Source organism: Hydractinia symbiolongicarpus, chromosome 5, assembly GCF_029227915.1.
Source record: "Hydractinia symbiolongicarpus strain clone_291-10 chromosome 5, HSymV2.1, whole genome shotgun sequence".
Taxonomy (NCBI): domain Eukaryota; kingdom Metazoa; phylum Cnidaria; class Hydrozoa; order Anthoathecata; family Hydractiniidae; genus Hydractinia; species Hydractinia symbiolongicarpus.
The window spans coordinates 2,570,420-2,584,787 of record NC_079879.1 but is presented as its reverse complement, the minus strand read 5'-3'; the positions used below and the strand labels follow the sequence as shown (position 1 = coordinate 2,584,787).

Below are 14,368 nucleotides of genomic sequence, written 5' to 3'. Positions count from 1 at the left end.
TAAATTTTAATTAACAAATGTTAAATTACTATTTCTCAACACACTACAAGCAAGTTAAGGTAAAAAAAAATTAAAGTTGGAGGTAATCTTTCTGTAGAAGGGGCCTGGACGATTGCGAATTTACTACACTCTCTTAAAAGGACCATTTGCATTCGTGCCTTTTAAGAGATTATAGTAAAAAACAAACCACTGACAACCAAAGATTTCCAAATAAGGCATTCAGTGTGCACAAAATATTTACAGAGAAACATCCTAGAAGATGTCATCATTATTTACTTTTCACCTCCTTTGTGATTATTCTGGCGGAAACTTTTGAAATGTCGTCAAGTGAAATAGACAACGGACAACTCTATGAAACCAGTAACAAGAGTTTTGCAGTGTTGTTATCCGCAAAGTTTTAAACGAGTTTTTATTGTTTTTGTTTTGTTTATAAGCAGAAAGAAAAAAAGAAATGCAAAAAATCAGGTTAGTTTTCACTACCAAATTTTTGTTATTATTAAAAATTTCATCGTAAATTTTCTTTCAAGTTAAAACTTTCAACTCTTGGCTCCTTATTCCCTTTTTGATTTTTGATTTTTGACTTGATACTTCATGGTGCAAAAATGTTTTGTCTTGATACCAAGTTGTTTCCTATTTTTCTCTATTTTTTCGGATTTAAAAAAGTTTAACCGATATCCGAAACAGACAAGAGAATCTTTTCCTAACCTTTATTGGTAAAAAGTCAGCTAAAAGTATAGAAGTAGAAGTATTTAGTTCCGCAAAAAAAAACTAGTCACCTGCATAAAATTTAGTTACTTTTTACTGACTAAATTTTACTAACCAAGCACCTTTTTTGCCAACTAATTTTTGGAAGAACTTTTGTAACTTAAAAAATGGTTAATAAACAAGCAAATATGCACAAGTAATTTACATTTATTAAAATGTAAATCCAAAATATCCATGTTTTTATCGGTCGGTAAAAATGATTGGTCGATATTTTTATCGACGTATTTTTACTGATAAGGTATAAATATGTTCCTCATAAACAAAAAGTAAAACCCTTTTCGGAGAGATATGTTGGCGGTATTTTACGGATTTTCCAAATATCAACGAAAAATAGCACCGTGGATAAAAGTCAGTAAAGTGGTTAGTCGATAAAATAATTTGGTCGAAAAAGTATAATAATCACTCAGCCAAGTGACTTACTGATTTCTTAACAGTAAAGTAAGTGCACCTTTCTATAATCTAGTGTTTTTTTACTTATAAACGTGTTGTCAGGAAAAAATGTGGAAGTCATAAAACATAGCAAATCAATCAATTTAGAGTTATTCACATGTTAGGAGATAAGACTGCATAGAAAAGTTAACACCCTTGTTGATATTGAGGCTCCTTTTTTTAATTTATCTCTGTTTTAAACACTGTAATTCATAACTTCACGAAAAATAAAAAATAATATGGCTAATAAACCCTTTAACCGGACGCTACGAGAAATTAGGACCTGGAAACTGTCTGGTTTTTAATACCCCACTTGCTAAAAGGACACGGAATTTGTTCCATCGCTTATCTTTTATCGTTTTTTTGGTTTTAATTTTTAGAATATGGGTCTATTTTGGTAAACGATAAAAAAAATCATTTCTATCGGTTTTTTTAAAAAAATAGACCTATCGCTAAGATCAAAGATTTATTTCAAATGCCGACATTTGAAATTTTAATTTCAAAAAAGAATTCGAAATTCAAAAAACACTCGAATGTGTTGTGAGAAAGGTTAATTGAATACTTCGTTGTTTTGTCATTCACACGTTCAGTCGTTGAATGAGCATCATGTGCAGGAAAACAATCAATCTACTTGTAGAGGAGGAAATCTCCAATGACATAAGCGATATTGGAGTTAACAAGTACGGAGCAATTATTATTGGATCCATATTGTCCAACATCCACGAATGTAAATTTGTGTTTCGCATCACAAACTGCCAGTAACTGGAGACTGAACAACCCTTAGTAGCTGTGAAAGGTTGTGAAATAACGTCTCGCTTTTATTTGCGGCTTGAATTTCATCGATAGATCAAAACGGTGAATTTTGTTAGCTGCCTTGTAGCTTTTGAGGGAGTCTATTTTTTGATGACAACTATGTTGCTTTGACAAAATCTCTTGAAGCTATTACTTTCATATTATGTAGCATACTTCATTCCCAGATATGTGTAAGAGTCAACATGGTTGATTTAAGTGTCTCTATAATTAACAGTGAAGTCGTCAGTATTTAGCGATAAACGTTTAGCTGTTCCAATAAGCATGACTTCAGTTTTACCCTTTTTTAGATTGATTATAAGTTCATTTAAATTTAAGTATGAAGATATATTTGAAAGTTCTTTTGTAAGGGTTGACATGACCACCGATTTATTCGAGTGTGAACAGTAGACAACAGTGTCATCTGCGTATTTTATCACTCTAATACGTCAGGCAGATCGTTGAAAAATATTACGAATAACAATGGCCCCAAAATTAAGTATTGTGGAACACCATTGAACACCGGCATTGAAGATGATAAGCTGTTCTTTATTGACGATAATCAGTGAACCATGACAGTTCATTGTCTCTGACACCGTAACTTTAAAGTTTCTGCAATAAAACAGCATGACTTATAGTGTCGAGCGCTTTAGTTAAGTCAATAAATACAGCTCCCGTTAACCTTCCATTATCAACTTCCTTTCTGATGTTGTCAACAAACAATGCCACCGCGGTCGATGTATACCTATTTGAACGATATCCAATTTGAAACTCCGATAAGAGTTGGTTGGCTTCGAGATATCCGCTTAGCTGGATATGGACTGCCTTTTCGAGTACTTTTGAGAGGGCTGGTAAAACAAAAATCGGTCGGTAACTGTCTGGTTTGTTAATATCAACTGACTTATAGACAGGTGTTATTTTAGCTGATTTCCAGATATATGGTACTTGTCCAGTTCTCAATGATAAATTGATGATGTGGAATAGTGGTTTGCTGATGATATGTGCACAGTCTTTAAGAAGTTTGGTTGGTAACTCATCTAACCCAGTGCCTTTTTTTTGGTTCAAACGATTTTATCTTTTTCAATATAAAGCTTAGATACATATTCCATTCTGAAAGTTTTAACAGTTCGTTGAGCGATGTAATGCGGAGTCTTCCAGACATAATAATTTAATAAAGATACACTAGATTTTAATGTCTTCACTATTGTCGAGAAGTAATCACAAAACGTATTTGCCTTTGCAATATTTTCTGCCTTGTTGCACGTGGTTGAAGCAAAATTTGCTTTACTCTTCGTTGGAAACAAATTTTTTATGATGTTCCAAAATTTCCTTGGATTCAAGTTGTTCTCTTGTAACAGATTCCTATTATATTCTTCTCGGCTGCGTTTAATGTTGTTATATTGAAAATGTATTGGATCATGTACTTTTGACAAACGGTTGCAGAGATATTAGGATTTAAAGGTTTTTTGATGACGTCATTAATCCGTTCATTCGGAAACGAAAACGAAATTTGAAAAAATATGGCAAACGAAAACAGGTGTTATTTTGTATAATTTAAGTCACAACTTAATTTTGCCAGAGCTCGATAATGACCCATTCAATGTTTTCCAAGTTGGTAAAGTGACGTTGATCAAGCTACGCTAGATTTATAGTATTAGATGACGATGTAGGGTGTGAGAAAAGCATGACGGTGAAGAGCACAAGCGTGCACTGACAATAAACGTTCAGCGTAATACAAGTTACTGTAGGAGAATATCAGGTTGGGATTTCAGGTTAGAAACAATAGTTCTATTGTTTAGTGACAGAGAAATAAGAATAATGACCAGCCTGGTTAGAATTCAAGTAATTGTTACAAAACAATTGTGTAGTTCAAAAATTAAATATATAATTGGTAATGAGGCTACATATATCAGGACAAGATGTATTAAATATAGAATTTTTATTTCTCAAAAAACATCCAAACAAAAGATAATATATAAATTTGTCCAATAATATCTATCGTAAAAAAGAAACGACACGATTCGTTTACAACTATACCGGACATATTTTTTGGGACACTTGCCGCACATGTATTGAAGGAAAGTTGGAGCATACCTAATCGGCAAAAAAATTAGTCGGCAAAAACATTACTCACTTGGACAAAATTTAGTTACTTCTTGCCGAGTAAATTTTTGAATTTAGTCACTTTTTGCCGACTAAATTTTTGAATTTAGTCACTTTTTGCCGACTAAGTTTTTGAATGTAGTCACTTTTTGCCGAGTAAGATTTTGAATTTAGTCACTTTTTGCCGAGTAAGATTTTGAATTTAGTCACTTTTTGCCGAGTAAGATTTTGAATTTAGTCACTTTTTGCCGAGTAAGATTTTGAATTTAGTCACTTTTTGCCGAGTAAGATTTTGAATTTAGTCACTTTTTGCCGAGTAAGATTTTGAATTTAGTCACTCACAAAGAATAATTGCATAAACTGATAAAAATTGGCAACAAGAAAGAAAAAACGGAATTAAGGTGGTCGGAAAAAAAGTTTTGTCGAAAAAAAAAAATGTCGACAAAAAAGTTTGGTCGCTAATAAAAAAGGCGGCAAAAATTTTAGTCAGCAAAAAAATATTAGTCACTTAGCCAAAAATTTTGGTCACTTTTCGCCGACGTTTTTTTACCGTCAATTTTTTTTGGTACAATAACTTGCGTAAAGGAAGTTACAGATAATATTCAGCCTCTCAAATTTAAAAATATCTTCGAGTGTTACCACCTTACCACCCGAAAACAATAGTCCTGGATGCCTAATACCTTATATTTCCCGGATTCTGAGACTCCGGATAAAGTCCGTTTAGACAAAACAAATTATAAATAAATCAGATTCGCCTAAGCAAAATCATAAAACAGTCTTTTTAAAGGCTAAATTTTTTAAACCAACGGGTATCACACCTACAGACAAGATACTAAAACATAAACGCATTAAAAACCAAATTTTTCAAAACATAAATCCCTTATGGTACTAATTTTTTTACGCGGGTAAATATTACCGCGCTAAAATGTTACGAAAAGTATTTTCTCCACAAAACATTTACAAAAGTATACACTTTTAGATCCTGCTTTTTAATTACTCTGACATAAAATTTTTATGAATTAATGGTATTTCTTGTTGCTTTTTTTGCGGTTATTAATTATCGCAAATAGTATCGTGAAGAATATTTCGCGGGTCAAAATCCGCAAAAATCGCGAAAATTAGTACTGTTTATATAGAATATGCATATTAACAATATATAAAATTGTTTAAACAAAATGATACAGCTATATATAAATACATTTTTTTAATAAATAACTTTTTTCCTCTTAGAATTCAATAAAGAACACAGAATCGCAATATTTTTACAACATATACATCTATTACATTTCTTTTTTCAAATTGTCTTTCTAAGCAGACGCTTGGGAGGGTACCATATCTGTTGGGGCACTCTCTCCCATTGTTTCGTGCCTTTTAATATGTCCTTTCAAACCGTCAGAACGACGGAACCGTTGGAAACAAATTGGACATTCGTAAGGTGCTTCGTTGGTGTGGATTCGAATATGTCTTCGCAAATTACCTTTCATAGAGAACGAACGCTGACAATACGGGCAGTTATGCGATTTACTCGTATCATGAGATTGAACGTGCGTATCGTATACACTTCTTTTCGTAAAAGTTCTTGGACATTTTGGACAATTGAATACTTCTTGAACGTGCGATCGCAGGTGTATTTCAAACAACGACGAAGATGTGAATTCCTCCCCACATTGTTCACATTTCATATTGTGGTGTGCAGCCGGTGGCGGCGAAACTTTCTTCACAGAGCTATAATGAGGCTGTGAAACAGCAGGCGCCAACTTTATTAAGGACTGCTTCGATTCTTCCATTTTTTCTTTGAGAAACAAGTTTGAATCACTAGAAGAAAGTGGCAATGGTATATTACGGGGACCATCAACCGAATTGGCCATTTTAGGATCATAAATGAATATTTTCGAGTCATCAATATAATGGTGTCGATTAGGGTAAAACTGATCTTGCGAAATATTTTGGATGTTTGCATCAGATGGAAGCTTCGTAGGATACTTGTGATAAATAGGACTTCCTGGGCTCCCATTAGAAGGCTGGTTTTTAGAATTGGTGATGTTTTCGTTTTGTCTTCGCAGATCTTCCATTTGCCGGGCATGATGTTGTGCAACATGGCTCTCTAATAAACCGGGACGTCGAAATGTCTCCGGACAAAAATTGCAACGCCACGTTGGTACTTCTGCGTGTAATGACATGTGGCGTTCCAGATTCTCTCGTAAAGAAAATGACCGAGCACAGACTTGACATTGGAATTGGCGTTCCATCGAATGTAAGCGCATGTGAGTTTCGTAACTGGACCTCTGGTCAAACACTCTTTTACAGACTCCACAAACGAAGTCTTGGTTGACGTGGGAGTTCATATGAGACTCGAATACTTCTTTGCTATAAAACGTTTCCTTGCATATGTCACAAGCGAAGACGGGGGTGTCAGCATGCGCAGATCTCCAATGAATGTCAAATGTTTCTTTCTTTCCAAAAGATTTGTTGCATAATGCACAACGATAAACAAGCTCTCGGAAATGCTGGCTATCTCTTTCTTCATTATGAGTATTTTCATCTTTTACACGAACAGGCAGGTGGTTGGGAACACGCACTGGATAAGGTAGTCCTTGAGTACCGTCATGGTAACTTTTGTTTTCATCTTCACCATCGCGTCGGTGTTTGGAAAAAGGACGAAAAGATGAATGTGGGTGTCTGTCAAATTCGAATGATTGTTGGGAATGATGGATTTTACCAAGCAGATTTCGAATAGGATTACGGATAGCAGATCCTTCATTTTCGTGGCTTGTTACTCGCTGGGAATCCTCTACTTCGTGACGCCCATTTCTCTCATGGAGAGTCTCGTTACGTGGTTTATCATGATAACTATTCCATGCGTAATTAGATTCACTTCTGCTTTGATACTGTGGAAATTCTCGAATATCATCTTGTATCAAAGGAGGAGGGCCACCGTTTTCTCGCCTATACAAAGGTGGAGGTGGTGGGCGCTCATTTTCATCAGAGGATCTAAGGTGGGGAGGAAGATGCAACTTCTCGTGACGACGCAGCTGGACAGGATCTGAATAAAGCATGGAGCACATTCGACATTTTTCATATTTCAGTCTTGGTTTATGCACACTAATTCTGTGCATTTCAAAACCAGCAATGGTTCTGAACTCATCATTGCAAATCCTGCAAGTGTATTTGTTATTATGCAATTTTTGGTGTTCAGCGTATTCGGCCAGTGATTGAAGCACTTCGTTACAGAATTGGCAAGGAAAGGTCGTGTGTGTTTGCGTATGTTCAAAAAGCATTTCTTCTGAAGGACACTGGGCATCACAGCAGGGGCATTTGTACGCACGACTCGACTTTTTAAATGCTTTTCCGCCAGACCAATAAACGTTTTTTCCATTTCCGTTGGTATTTGGAGATAACTTGTCACCTGGGGATTAAGTATAAAAAATATGATGAATATGATAAACTCACGAAATAAAAATATTTAGAATAGTTATAGTAAAAGAAGGAAAAGTTATTTCACAAAATGTGGAATGTAGAAACTGCACGCTTGTTCTTTAAAAAAACCTTGTATAAACGCCTTATTAGACCGCATAGAAATAAAGAACATTTGGAAAAATATTAGTGATAAAGTTACTTTATAATACAGGAAGAAGTGAGGTATATAATTACTTAAACAAATTTTAAAACTAACGCTATGGTGGAAGTTAGAAAGCCTGTTACCTGATGGTATTTCGAAGTATGTATCAGCACCATGCATTTCTTTTTGCAGGTCTTCTTGCTCTTTCTCCTCAGCTTTTACTTCATTGGTTAGCAAAGTTTCGTCTAAGGTTTGCAAACGATTAGAGAACACGTCATCAATACAGCTTCTTTTTTCGGCGGGTTGATCATTTGTACCTGATATTTTTCTGACAATATCATCCAACGTCTTTCTTTTCTTAATTGGATGATGATCACTGGTACTAGAAGATGGTCGAAAGTCGTCTTTCTGCTCGTTAGTATAACTGAGAAGATCTTTATTTGACTTTTCATCATTAGCTATGATCGCATCAGAGTACTCGGTTGAATTGTTAAGTTGCATTGAGGAATCATCATTTGTGTTATCAGAAAGATCACCATCTTCGTCTGATCCTTGGGTTTCATGAACAGGAACTTCGTTTTCTGGCAGTTTGTTGTAACTTTTATTTGCAAATATTTCTTGAGCGGGTGACAATTTATCAGAATACAAACTGACATCGTCATGATCTGTCTGCAAAACATCAACTTGCAAATCACTAATCGCAGAGTCATTCTCATTTTGCAACTGGTCAACATTATTTTCCCTGGAAAATTCCTTCGACACAAACGTTGGTGGAAACGTTGGTGTTCTATTTGAGGTACAATCATCCGGTGTCTTGTACTTATTTTCCTTATCTGAGTGCGATTCTTCATCGCTCATATACTCTAATTTTTGTCCATCCTGCAACAGAGATAGGAGAATTAAAGTTATAAAGAATCCCAAAACGAAATTATCACTTTCCTCAAATATTGAAAGAACCAGGAAATATTGAAAATGACTTCTCGTGAAAATTAAATCCCTCAAGGTACAGTGGACTCTCGATATAACTATAATATAATCGATATAATAAAATTCAGTGTGCTTTAAATTCGTATTCTCAGCTAGGATTCTGTCCAAAACCAGAATTCAAATTAACAGAAGACGTTCGAAAATTTGTTTACATGATGCATATGTAATGTCTTTACAAGCATTAGTTGTTTTGTTTGCGCAGAAGTTTCTAGATTAGCTACATTCAAAGCCATGTAACTAATGTAGAAGATGCTTATCCAGGATAAAATTGTCTATTACCTTAGTGGATAAATTTTGGCGAGTATTTAATTTGGCGAATGACCAAAATCGAATATTTGGCGGGGATTTAATTTCGCGAAGGATAAATTTTATAAAATTAGGGGAGGATTTAATTTGGCAAATACAAAAAAGTGTTTATATTAGCGGGAATTGATTTTGGCGAATGACACAAAGAAATGAATTTTATTCATAAAACTTGTTGTGAATATAAAAAAAAAAATTCGCTTTTTCGGGAAAAAAAAACATTTTTCTTTTCTTAATTAAAAAAAATTGTATTTTTTTTAAATTTGGCGGGATTTAATTTGGCGAACGGTAAATTATGTTAAATTTGGCAACTATTTAATTTGGCGAATAGTCAGTTATCAAAATTTTAGCGGGTATTATTTAATTTGACGAATTTCGCCGAAATTCGTCAAATTTAATCCTCGCCAAAATTTATCTACTTAAGGTATCATCATGATAGGAGAATTTTTCTGGATCCTAATGTTTTTTCTATTTTCTGTACTGTTCGTTACCAAGGTTTTTTGAGCTCGGGGTACGAAATATGGTTCGTTATTGGAGGATAATAAGGGGGGGGGGGGGGGGGTGGTTGGGATGGGGGGTTGTTATATAGAGGGTTTCTTAATGCTAACTCCATGGGGAATTTGGTTCACTATATCGGGGTTTCTTAATAATTCCTTTAATAAAGTTTCCCAATCACAAACATTCATCATTTATTTCATTTAATTATTTCTATCTGCCTGAAACAAAATATTTATCCCTAAGCTTTTTTGCGTACTCATATTCATATTTTTAGGACAGTCATATTTAACAGTTTTTGGCTGATTGCGCAAATAATAATTATGATGTCAAAAGATGCTTGTTAGAGACACTTTAAGTTCTTATGTCATAGCTAGTGCTAATTCTTAGAACATAATATGGGGAACGCATTTTGTTGCCCAACCCCACTCAGTAAAGTTAATGATGAGAGAATTTTAAACTAATTGCATATACCTCATGTCCATGTTTCTGTTTCCAAAACTGTTTTATCAAATCTTCATAGTCAAGTAATTTTTCTTCAGCTATCCAGCTTTTAAAACAGACAAAATAATATCTTTTTTGATCCTATAAAAAGATAAAAAATATAGGTTATAATTATATATAGTTTGATTAAAAAAACATCTGTATAAAAAAAAATTAAAATTCGAAAGAAATACATTGTGTTTATAATTAGTACGAAAAATACGTATTAATACAAAGATAAAGGCATTAAGAGGATATGTATAAAACAATGTGTTTGTATATATAAATCAAAATTAAAATTTTAGAAAAAGAATTGAGTAAAATAAAATAAAATGGCCGTCAGACGGATAATATATTTGATTTCGGATTCAAATTTATGCAATCCTATTGGAAATATATGAAGTAATAAACAAGTGTTAAAAATGTAACGAAGGAATGTTATTTATCAACACACCAAAAAAAGCTCATTGATACTTCGGATAATCCCGACTCATAACTACGCAATATGAGTAATTTCAACAAAGACAGATCTATGAAAGATAAACAAAATTAGAAATAAATAAACAGAAAAAGTCGTCCTATAAATATCGTCTAATATTTGGATTAACGGAGTTAAAAACAAATTTAAGAACTAATCAAAAAAATGTTTTTAACATATCACTAATATGGAGAAAGGATAGAAGGAGATAAATAACAAAAACAAGTAAAGAGTAACAGATAGACGAATATATTTAATTTTTTTTATACTTGAAATTAAAATTCTACTTCAATTGCACTCTAAAAAAATTAAGAATATGTTAAGAATCACCTATGTTTATTTTTGGCATAAAAAAGACTTTTAACACCACCACAAATTATCTTTCTACTAGCGAGAATGAACCCTTATTTTTTTAACATTATATTAATGAAATTTTGCAGAAAGTTAAGTAAAAACTTTTTTTGTTTATGATTAAAATAAGAGTCAATTAAAAAATATGAAAAATAAAAAAGATAGATTGCTGAAAAAATTGAAATTGTTGAAAGAAGATATATAGTCGCTATAGCAACAATCCTTTGCTTCTGAATCATTCTAGAAGAAAACCAACAAATTACGTGCACTACATTCCACTTTTGAAAGTTTAGAATTCCAATGGAGACTTGAAAAAACATATCACAACAAAGTGTCCCTCATTATGTCAAGTTAAGGGATATCCGATTCCCTTATGCAAACTCACTTGAAGTGCTGCCAAGGTAAACTTCAGAAGTTTTAGAGGAGAAATTTTGTAATTAGAGAAAAAAGAACACTGACCACACGTATCAAGTATGATGCAATGTCAAATGCCAAGACACCAAAATGAAAGAATAAGTTAACAGATTCGTTATTAGCAGTAGCATCCTAATCACTTGACATATACTTTATATATACAAAAAAAACACAGAAATTTCACTTTAACCTGAGGTGTTTTTTTGTTCTCATATCCTGAGCATTATTTTACTACGTTACAAAAAATTTCAAACTAAAATTTAAAATTGAAAAAAATGCAACAGTTGTTCTGTCAGCTATTTTCAGTTGTTCTTATAAAGTTGTTCTTATAAAGTTACTCTTATTAAACTTGTAGCAGCCTGTACAATGCTCAACAGAAAGAATAAAAACATAAATCTATGCTTATATATTTACTAGGTAGGATGTGCTTGTTTTTTCAACACATTTTCAGTTCTAATTTTTTTTCGTTTTTTTCTTTTAAAAAAGAGGAAATTAGAGGGTGAAATTTATAGATGGTGATGAAGATTTCATAGGATTGGTGAAATAGATTGTGTCCAAGTTATCTTTTTGTAAAAACATATATGTATATCTAATATAAACAGAGAAAAAGTTGATCGAAAATAATTGTTTTTAGCTAGTAATTCTAAACTTCAAATCCTTTATCAGGCTGATCATATTCTATTGTTACGCCGCGTATTGTAAGCAAAATCTCAGCCTCAAAATCGTACAATGGGTGCGTTTTTTTGCTACCAAGAAACGTTAAGTACAATAAAATAAAAATGACATAACCCATCACTTCGTGCACAAAGATGCGTAATTATTATTAAGCAGGCGCCACGTTATAATAATCAGGGCTGAACAATATAATACCAGTTCACAGACTTCAAAATTTAGAACGTAATTAGATATTAAAGAACATTACAAAATGTTTTTTTTAATGCAATTTTCCAAATAGAATACTAAGAAAATATTATACGAATATATTTACTGTCAAAAATTTGTAACATTAGCGAAATTTGTACAATGCTTCTTCATATCACAAATCTGAAGTAATCTTCGTGTCCCAGGTAGTAAAAAAAACATCGGACACTTTTGTCCAAACATTTTATAGCTAAAAATGAAACTGTTTTATATATTCCCTGAGTTTTAATCACTTCCCTTTTCACGAACACAATGGCATTATTTAAGAATACATAATTGCTTTTACTGACGAAAAAAATATATAATGACCGTTTAATTATTTTAATAAAAGTTGAAAGTAGAAAATCTTTTCAAAAGTTAAACTTTTTAATTCGTACTTTTACTTTCGCGTTTAGATACGCAACAAGATCTTAATCTTCGAAAGACCCACTTGCAATATTTTCATATACATTTATAATTTAATACCCATACATAGTTTATATCTAGCTACATTAACTTTATTTATATCCATGATCAAATGTACACACTTACGGCTAGGCTCACAGCTGAGAATTTCTAACACAACTTTCTCTCTTTTTGTTTCCGCAAAAATAAACATCAACTGAATTTTAATAAAAATATATAAACACAATCGCTAACCTTTCCAATTCTGGTGTCGACTATACTGTCTACTTCCACACATTCCAAGCCTTCGTACTTCATCGTTTTGCATCTGTTTTCTTTTATGATATTAACTCGGTTATCCAACTCTTCCATAATTTTTTCTCATCTTCCTGTTTAATATATCTTAAAATAACCCTGCCGGCCACAGAGGATACAGCTATCCAAGTTAATCCTAAGGATCCAACGAATTAATAAATTTGTATTGTATTTTTAAAAGCCGGGGTAACAGAAAAAAATTGAACATCTAACTTTGTTGTTACCGGGGGTTCGTTAACGTAAATAAAGAAAAATGTTAAGTTTATTAACTGCTGCTTTAAGGAGTGTAACTTCTTAATCCCCAAAGAAAGAAAAAACCTGTTATTGTATTATTTCTACAAAATTAGAATTAGTGAGTTTTTCCGAAATTTTTCCTTCACTTTTAAAATTCCCCAAGTGTACAATTAAAAACTTTTTAAAAGCTCAACCCCCGGCGTAAATTACGTTCAATCCTATTGCGCACACCATCGGAGCAAAGGAGCAGAGCTCACCGAACCATAAAATTAGCCACCTGTCTTGCTTCTATCAATAAGAAAGCACGCCTCGCTACTTTTTTCAGGTGGTAATATTTAACTTCCCACTTGAAAATCCTTACACCAAGACGGGTGATTAAACAAAGGTAACGTATTGAAAAACAGAAATTAAACCAAAATATTATTGAACTTATACACCATTTATATTTGTCAAATCCTTAAATACCGTAAGGTAACATTAGGATCCCAATTCTAATTATATAAAAGTTTCTCAGTAATAATAATTCTTAATATTTTTTTATGCGCCCCGGATTGCACGACAATAGATGCAGAGGCGTGACTGGACTGTGACAAATTGTGAAAATCCTTCAAAATTATTTTGGCAAGCGTTTGTCAAATTTATTAAGCAGTCAAAATTAATCATTGGTAAAACATCTCAAAAGCTTCATGAGAGGAAAGTATCTCCAATACACCAACCAGGCTAGATTTGATGGACGTGCTGCTTCAGTGCATCGTTAGCCTGGGAACTAACTTGGTGAACAATAACACTAGCAACTAATAAACGTCAAACAATTTCAATCCATGACCCCCCGTCTTTATGTCAAATCTTAAACTTTTTTATTGACATAAGAAAAAAAAATGCTCGAAAAAAATTGGAGTTTATTTTCCCAGTTTTAAATCGATCTTTTGTTTCAATATGGCAGCTGAATCCTTACTGCATTTTTGTTAAGTCAACACGAAAAAAACATTGCCAATAGAAACACAAGTAACATGTTACGAAGTCCAATAATATAGGATTGACACCGAAATGAATAAATAAGTCTTTAGAAGGAGAAACAATAAGGTGTTGAAAGCTCGATTGGCTTCTAATGGATTATTCCTAAGCAACAAGAACTAACAACATAAGAATGGGAAAAACACGTTTTTTGTTTCATTTTATTTAGTGTTTTTTTCATATGTATTCCTTTCTAAAAATTAATTAGCAAAAGTTTGTTTATCCTAGGAGATCTATCCATGTTAATTATTCTATTTATTTATTTTTGAACACTTTTATTTTTTTTTAAAAAAAGTTTATCCATAATATTTAGGATTTCTTGGCTGATCATTCCCCTGAATTTT

At 32.8% G+C, this 14,368-nt stretch overlaps 1 protein-coding gene across 1 annotated transcript; it reads right to left on the bottom strand.

The window, feature by feature from the left end:
- Positions 1-5,232: 5,232 nt before the first annotated feature.
- LOC130644160 (zinc finger protein Xfin-like) lies at positions 5,233-13,692 on the bottom strand. The gene is made up of 4 exons (XM_057449653.1): positions 12,717-13,692; positions 9,905-10,015; positions 7,789-8,524; positions 5,233-7,492 (listed from the first exon to the last, which is right to left on the bottom strand). The coding sequence occupies exons 1-4, from the start codon at positions 12,831-12,833 to the stop codon at positions 5,394-5,396; spliced, it is 3,063 nt and encodes a 1,020-aa protein (XP_057305636.1). The 5' UTR covers positions 12,834-13,692; the 3' UTR covers positions 5,233-5,393.
- Positions 13,693-14,368: the final 676 nt, after the last annotated feature.

What these genes read in the sequence shown, in the direction of transcription:
- LOC130644160 (XM_057449653.1), bottom strand. Translation starts at nt 12,833, where the DNA reads ATGGAAGAGTTGGATAACCGAGTTAATATCATAAAAGAAAACAGATGC. An exon ending in TCGACACCAGAATTGGAAAG is followed by an intron (nt 10,016 to 12,716) that starts GTTAGCGATTGT and finishes ATCTTTTTATAG; the next exon opens with GATCAAAAAAGATATTATTT. An exon ending in AACAGAAACATGGACATGAG is followed by an intron (nt 8,525 to 9,904) that starts GTATATGCAATT and finishes TCTCTGTTGCAG; the next exon opens with GATGGACAAAAATTAGAGTA.